We start from the raw sequence: 7,989 nt of genomic DNA on the forward strand, positions 1-7,989 counted from the left end.
ACACACATAAAAAGATGTGTTTAATATAATTAGATAACGTTTCAATTAAACATATCATTGTTTCCCATATCCACAAAGAAATGATTAATTTATTTTAAATATATTAAATATTTATGTTAGTATGCTGGATTCAAGCATATTACTCTTGATTTAAGGTAATTTATTTCTTATTTAAAAGAAATGACATCGTTATGGGAAATCCCTGTATATTTAGTTGAAGTGTATTCTTGGTTGTTATAAGAATATTATATTCTTAATTCAAACATACATACTTTTAACGCAAAATCAAAAATAAATTACATTTAACAAATGTAATTTTTGTTTAAGAGAAATGAATTATTTAATTGGATACAAGTAATTGATCAATTTAAAGTAACTTTTAATTTTAATGCAAGTAAATGATCTTATTGGACTGAACGTACATCTAAAAGTAATTGTTAAATTTAAAGTCACTTTTAATTTTGATGCAAGTATATAATTTTTTTAAGCTGAACGTATACGGAATGGTATGCGGTAGAAAATAAAATACTTTATCCCCAAATTAGATGATTTATTTTACATAAAATAAACGTACATTTTTCCATGTGTATCAGTGTGGAGTGCAGACGTATCTACATTCTTTAATTCATTAAAAGTTATTAATTCAAATTTATCTAAAACTTCGACTTCATAAGCCCTAAGATGTTCGTGGAAGCTGCCGGTTTTTAAGCAATTACAGTAAAAAGAAAAGTTATTAAATTCGTCAATTAAAATATGTTTTATTAATCCAAATTGTGGAAAATCTTCATAGCTATCTATCAAAATGACTGAACTTTGTTTGTATGAAATTCCGTTAAATGTCAGCCACGGTACTAAAAAATAGTTTGAATTTACGATAAATTGGCAATCTATGTCATTGTTGGATATTTCCAACAAAGGCCCATAATCTAAATCATCTAGTAAGTTATTTTGTGCCATAATTCTATAGCAAAATTTTAGTTGCAGCCTTAAGCTTAGCGAGTAAGGTAAGTTTTTTTTACATTTTATAATATTTGAAACTGATTTTAGTTCTTTGTGCTTAGCTTCAAATCTCATACAACTCAGATGCACAAGGGGTCCCATTTTTCTAATAAGACCTGGATAATGTGTTAACATGTGAAATTTTGGTTTTAAAGTTTCAGAAAACAGACTCATGTATAAGGAGTGGTGTTCTTTAATTAACAATTCCAACAAAGCAATGCACTCGTCATTAATTTCCGGCAAAAGAAGAATTTCTGTTATTTCTAAAAGCATCAAGTATAACGACCAAATGTCATTATTAACTGGCACCAAATCACCAACAATTAGTCTAAAATGTTTAACCAAGCACAACATTTCAGATGACGAATTGATAATGCAGCCATTCTTCAAATGTTCATCTTTGATAGGGGGCGGAATGTTTTTGTCAGAAGTATCGTAAGTGAAATATCTTATTCTAGAGTTCAGTAGAGTTAAGGTAAAGAAATTTTGAGAAACTAAAGTATTTATAATTTTTGCCATAGTATATCTATGTACACCTTCAAACAAATCGTGCATTATATCACATACACTATGACTATAAACATGAAAATCGTGAACATCGTTAAAAATGCATTTTTCTTTTAGACCAAAATGAAGACCATCCACGTGATTTAAATATTCTATTTTATTTCTCAAAAAATTTTTATCTTCAACCGTTTGGGTTTGTGCCACATTTTTCTTACAATAACAAATTCTGCAATAGTAGTGTGCAGTGAAGCTTTCAACAAAACCAAAAATTGAATTCATGCCTAAATTATTACCTACAACCGCTACCAATTTAAAGAAAACCTTGTATTCTCTATCTTCAAGACTTAAGTTTATACCTTCAGTTGCTAAGTAATTTACTTCGTGTACTAATGTAGTAAATAATGCTTTATTACCATAATGGAATCTGTCTGTACTGTAAAATATCATTGTTAAAAATATGTTTTCTAACCGGCTAGAATACTGTGGAGGTGTAGTAGCAACGGAACAATATATAACTCCCAATTTATGAACACCGGCGTGACTTCCTAAAGGATTTGAGGTCTCAAAGTCATCGTAGTAGAGTATCAAAGGTAAGACTATCTTATTGTCTACATTATTGAAAAAATCTTTGTGCAAAGAACCATTGAGTATATTACAATAAGCACTACGTTTACAAATGTTGCCTTGATATGTAACAATTTCGTCAAAGACTTTGGGGAGTTCCAAAAAAAGTTTAAGTGTTTTTTTTAACGGTATGTAACAAAAACTGCGATCTTTTAAGACCAATGAAACTATATCTTTTTTCGCAGATCGAGTACCGCTGAGCCCAAGTACTTGTTCAAAAGGTTCTATTAAGTAATTACTTTGAAGAAAGTATTTAAATCTTTTGTGTTCTGTGTCTAAATGGAGAAATGGATTTTTTAATAATTTAAACATATTTGAAATTTGTGACGGTAAAGTGTTTCCATTAGCTACCTCACAACATTTTTGTAACAGGTCTAAAACACCCGATGATAAAAACGCATTTACAAATTGAATAATATTTTGAATGCAACTTTTTGTTATTGTTAGTTTGTCATAAAGCTGTGAAATGAATTTTCTTATTTCAGAATCTATTAAACTACAAAATTTTGATACAAGTGTGTCTAGACTATCAGAACTTACTGTGCGTTCATCTTCAATGTTATTAAAGTTATCTTGATGTGCAGCTTGTGCATTCTGAGGTAATACCGATGCAGTAGGTATTGTATGAGTGTCACGAACATGGGGCTTTACTGATGAAGTTGAAGGAAATTTATTAATATGTTTTGATGTTAAATGTTTAACGAATGCATCCCTTCTTGAAAATAATCGCCTACAATTTTTTTCTGGACACATAAAATTAGTCTTTTGGTGAAAGATTTCTAGATGCAATGCAAATTTTTTTGGATTAACAAAAGTACGTCGGCACTCTCCACACTTCATTTTACAATTTTATATATAAACTTTGTATTATGTAAACAAAACGTTAAATTTGAAAAAAAAATTCTGTAAGTAGTAATTGCTAAATAAAAAACAAGTTACAATATTCTTAAACTCAAGTATTTCTCTTGTAGACCTAATTAATAAATAATATGGCACCAAGTAAGTAACAATAGTATTTAAGAGATCTTGTGCTATCGACACAGAGTTAATCTTTTTTTAAAAGTTCCAGTATGTCCATAATATATGGAATGATATTATCTTGACGAGTATTTATATGATAAATGCCCTTCTGAATAATTAGGTAAATATGTTCTGCGGGGGCAGGATATTTCGCGTTTGTTACAAAAAATAATTTGAAAACATTATCAAAGGCTTGTTTCGCAGATTTTGTCTGGTACCTTAATTCGTCCACAACTATATAAAAATTGTTAAGTTGTTTTAATGAAGGCCCTTCCACTATCATGTAAGGTTGGACGGTCTGTTTTTTAATGGCCGCGGTTTCCTTGTTTTTCCTGATAATCTCATCTACGTCACCGGGAATCTGCACATTAAAGCAACATATTAAAGAACGTACTACATAAAATGAGAAATATTTACCTTAGCATGGCATATAATAGAATTGACTGCTTCTGCAGATGAAAATTTCCACAAATTCTTGCTACCCAAATTAATTTTGCCTTTAGGAGGTACTAAATACGCTAATATACTGATTTGTGCGGCAAATGTACTATCTAAAAACCAGAATTATTTGTATTTACACAACAATTCAACTAATTATACTAGTACCTTCCGTAATGCCCTCGCTGTTTAAAAGTGTAATTAGTTCCTCACAAAATTTATCTTTTATTGTAAGACTTTTATATTCAAAAATTTTTTGAAACGCGCTCTCCCAGTCCAAAATGAGCTTCAGAGTTGATTGTGGATACTCTCTTTCAAAATCCAAGTTAATCTGCAATAATCAAACAACTAAGTAAGTGTCACTACATTTAAAAGATATAATAGTATTGTAAACAATTTCATTATTTAATTTGGAAATGCCTTAGGAGGGTGGCTCAAAACAAAACATTTGGAAACTAAATGATTAAATATAAAAAAAATAAGATTTCATATTTAAAAGGGAAGGCCTTTCCAATTATATGTTGGATGCTCAATTAGGCATAATTAACATTTTTGGAGTTGTGCCTCCAGCGCCAAAGGATAGTGAGCGTGTTTTATTGTAAACGTTTTATACGTTAGAATAAAAAAATTGACGTGTCCGAGCGTTTTTCGAAAATTCACGTTAAATTACCGTTTGAAAATCTGCTTGAACTAAAAAAATTGATAAAACCTACCAAAACCTCTGAATTGTCTTTTTTTAAAATTGGCCATTCTTCAAAGAACTCTCTGACAGTCGCTGCAGTCGATAATTTCCGAAGCCCGTACGTATTCTTCCACTTTGTCAGAACTTCATCCCAGGGCTCATGCCTATTTTGCAGCCATATCATATCATTTTTTAGCTCATCTGTAAGTTATATTTTTATAAACATTTTATAAGCAATCGATATTTATTTACTAACCACTTTCTAACACTATTTGCCTTTCTTTAGTGTGACCATAACTGTCATCTTCATCCAAATAACTACTTTTCCTTTTCCTAATAATGACACTCGGTCCACAGTCATGTAAAAGGTTTCGACATTTGTCTACCAATTTACCGCGTGCCAGTATAGGTTTGCGAGTTATAGAGTCTCTCTTGCGAATGGCTGGAACATAGTAAGTACTAGCAGTTTCCTTTGGGAAAAGCGTTATTATTTTTGATGCTAGGACATTGTAATCCTCTGGTGTTAGTCGACTAAAAATTTGGTAGGTATTGGTAAAGGTACGACTTCATATGATGTAAACTCACTATTTTGCAACATAATCAAAAACGTGCTTAATAATTATTTCTGTTAATTTGTTTCTCCGTTTCATATCCAAAAATTTATTTTTATTGTAATATTCCAAAATTTCTGATCCAAATACGCTGGTACATAAAAGAGTTTTTAGATCAAATTCCGGTAGTTGAATTTTTTTAAGCATGTTTTCGAGTCCGATTTCAGCAGCCGGCCGATGTTGTTGGGGTATGATAAAGTATTGCTCGTTTCTCTCCTTTAAATAAGTATTAAAATTCAGATTCAATTAAACTTACGGCATGCATGATGCATTTTACCCTATTTTCTGAGTTTGACTCAAACTCCATGTTCGCCTGGATAAGATTTGATGTTTCGTCGTCAACCGCCTTAAATTTGTACAATTAAGAAAATCTGGAAGGTGTAGTATGTATACAGCATACCTGGACTACTTCGTGGACTACAATACTAGAATTCTCCAGTTCTTTTGCTCTTTTAAATAGAGATAAAAACTTTGCCCTGATCCCAATGCTGGGAATAAGTTCCTTTATTAAAGATTCTTCTAATAAAAAGAAGTTTGAGAGATCTATGTCGTTGTCTAAAAATTATAATAATTTTAGAAATATAGTTACCTAGTGATCTAAATTCTAATTAAAAAAATAAACACAAAATTGTAACTCGGATTGTAAGCAACATGAAATGAGAAATTAGATTACGGAATGAAAAATCTGCTATACACTCAGTTTCTCGCGGATTAACAATAATCTCTATATGTATATAGAGCATAAGTTATGAAGAAATGCTGGTAGGAAATAATTTAATAATGTATTAAATTTCATGTCGGTGACCTACAGAATCACACAAATTGTTGATTTATACCTACACCAAGTAAAACCATTAAGAAATACCATAATCGAAATTTGAAATGCTTGCCATGTATGCGTGCAAATCTCAAAATTCACCCAACTTATTTTTCCAAATAAAGCAAAAAGTAACAGGTGACCTAATCACATAATCCGATGTAATTCAATTACACCAATAATAATTATAATTAAAATAAAAGTAACAAGTACCTACCACTACTTGATTTGACTTTAGGTAGGTACATAAAAGGTAGGTACATAAGTAACTATATACTAAATACTTACTTTTAAAGGTTTCAATTAATTGAGGCAGTCCCCAATCCTCGAGTAAACTTTCAACATCAGCATACATTTTCACTTCATCCAGTAGCACTATTAAAGAAACTAAAAACTGCAAATTCACGGGATATACTGAACTGATACCGCTATACGAACATGACAAGACACTGGACAGTTATGGCGTATTCCTGTATATTCAGTGGGTTTGCAACTGCAATTTGCACGTTTAATATTCTGCTTATAAAGAAGCACGCATTAAATGAAAAATATAAGCATAAGTTCAAATAAAGAAATGCTTGTCTTAAGTATTTAATACATTTAAATGTAGCCAAATAATGAACAAAGAAAACGAGTGTTTCTTTAGTTTTAGACTCTCCCTTTCGGATTAAACATAATGTATCTTTAAAACAAATCCACTATTATTTTTCCACAAATAAAAGCTTCAAGCCGAACATAGGATTATTTTGACGTTATCATTCAAAAAGGTTCTCTTTAAATTTTTCCTACATTTCAACTAACGACATGTATGTTTACTTTTACGATATTGCTTTACATTAAAAAAATTTAACTAAAGAAATAATACTTTACTGTTAAATAAACTAGATCTCTTAAAATAAAAAATAATCTTTGAATTAAATGTTATTATGGTCAAATTAAAGAGTTTAAGGGAAAATTTCAAATATCACATATACAGCACAAATCAAATGCGTTTGGGCGAAAAATCGATTGCTCGATTATAATCAATCTATAATCGATAATCAGGTTTGTTTATTCTTTTAAATTAATCGATTAGTTGAGTAATCGATTGTTTTGATTAGTCGATTAATCAATAAAGAAATAATCGATTATTAAGTCAATTTAATTGATTATTTATTAGCTCGATCATCGGTTACGCAAATAGTGGACAGCCACAGTAACAATGCATTGTTATATTTTGTCGGATTCGGTTTTTTTAGATAGGTACTTTTCTTGTTCTCGGGTGCGCATTATTGGGAGACTGGGTTTCGGAATTTAATTATAATCAACGATAATCAGGTGTGGTTATTCTTTTGAATTACTCGACATTAATCGATTACTTGAATAATCGATTATTTGATTAATTGATTATTTGGCTAATAGATTAATCAGTATAATCGATTATTTTTAATCCTCGCTTAAACCATAGAAATGCTTATATCTACATATTCATTCGGAAATTCCTGATCTGTGTATGGAAATGCGGTTAACTCGGCTTAAGGCCAAAATCATTTTTCTTGTTTCCTTTTTCAATAAAAGTTTGCCTGAACTTATTAAATTTGTATTAATTATTTGTGCATAACCGAAAGACCGAATGCTGCCTAATAGACTGGTTCACTTTTCGAAGTTTTTCTGTCCTAGGAGCATTTCAGACAACATTTGGCCAACAAGGCTTTTTTTACTAATTGGTACCTGCTGAACACGAATATCGATGTTGGCACCTCGAAATCTGAACAGGAAGTCCAGAATTCAAGATGGCGGCCAATTTCCGAAAATGTTGATCTTTTCACACATGCGACCGATTTTTTCGATCTAAAAACTAATTATTATGTTATTCCTGACGTAAATCCCGATAATAATAGTTAACTATTGTTTTAACAATAATGTAATAGTTTTTTTAGTGGCAGGATGTGTAAAATTAAGAATTAAGAAATTCCTAGTTCTCCTTGCCAAAAGGAGGACTTGCAAAACGATTGTTTCTAGTAATCCCGACATGCGTTTATATTGCATAATTCTCCTTATGAAGTTTTGGTAACTACAATCTTTCGAATTTTACGTTAATTTTCAAATGAAAAAAATGAAGGAGTTCAACTAAACTGCGGTGTTTCGGAAGATTTTTATTTTGCTAGGTATTAATTACCGTTACTCAGGATATATTATTATTATTAAAGTATGAAAGCATATAGAAAAGTGAAGGCAAATTTATCTTATTTTCATAGTGTTAGGTCAATTGTTTTCTTGAGAATTAGGTACCTAGTACAAATCAACTGAGC

General features: G+C 30.5%; 1 protein-coding gene across 1 annotated transcript; it reads right to left on the reverse strand.

Annotated features, from left to right (window-relative positions):
- Positions 1 to 3,138: 3,138 nt before the first annotated feature.
- Positions 3,139 to 6,596, reverse strand: LOC116165902. Its single transcript, XM_031480654.1, has 9 exons — positions 5,987 to 6,596; positions 5,282 to 5,436; positions 5,159 to 5,227; positions 4,856 to 5,097; positions 4,527 to 4,801; positions 4,302 to 4,471; positions 3,757 to 3,919; positions 3,568 to 3,701; positions 3,139 to 3,511 (listed from the first exon to the last, which is right to left on the reverse strand). Exons 1-9 carry the CDS (start codon positions 6,051 to 6,053, stop codon positions 3,176 to 3,178), a joined length of 1,611 nt encoding a protein of 536 aa, XP_031336514.1. The 5' UTR covers positions 6,054 to 6,596; the 3' UTR covers positions 3,139 to 3,175.
- Between the last annotated feature and the right edge of the window lie 1,393 nt (positions 6,597 to 7,989).

This window comes from Photinus pyralis, unplaced genomic scaffold (genome assembly GCF_008802855.1).
Source record: "Photinus pyralis isolate 1611_PpyrPB1 unplaced genomic scaffold, Ppyr1.3 Ppyr1.4_LG3a, whole genome shotgun sequence".
NCBI classification, from domain to species: domain Eukaryota; kingdom Metazoa; phylum Arthropoda; class Insecta; order Coleoptera; family Lampyridae; genus Photinus; species Photinus pyralis.

Coding starts and splice junctions, on each gene's coding strand:
- LOC116165902 (XM_031480654.1), bottom strand. CDS start 6,053: ATGTATGCTGATGTTGAAAGTTTACTCGAGGATTGGGGACTGCCTCAA. Junction 4,802..4,855: donor TTTGATTATGTTGCAAAATA/GTGAGTTTACAT, acceptor CCAAATTTTTAG/TCGACTAACACCAGAGGATT. Junction 4,472..4,526: donor GCAAATAGTGTTAGAAAGTG/GTTAGTAAATAA, acceptor TATAACTTACAG/ATGAGCTAAAAAATGATATG.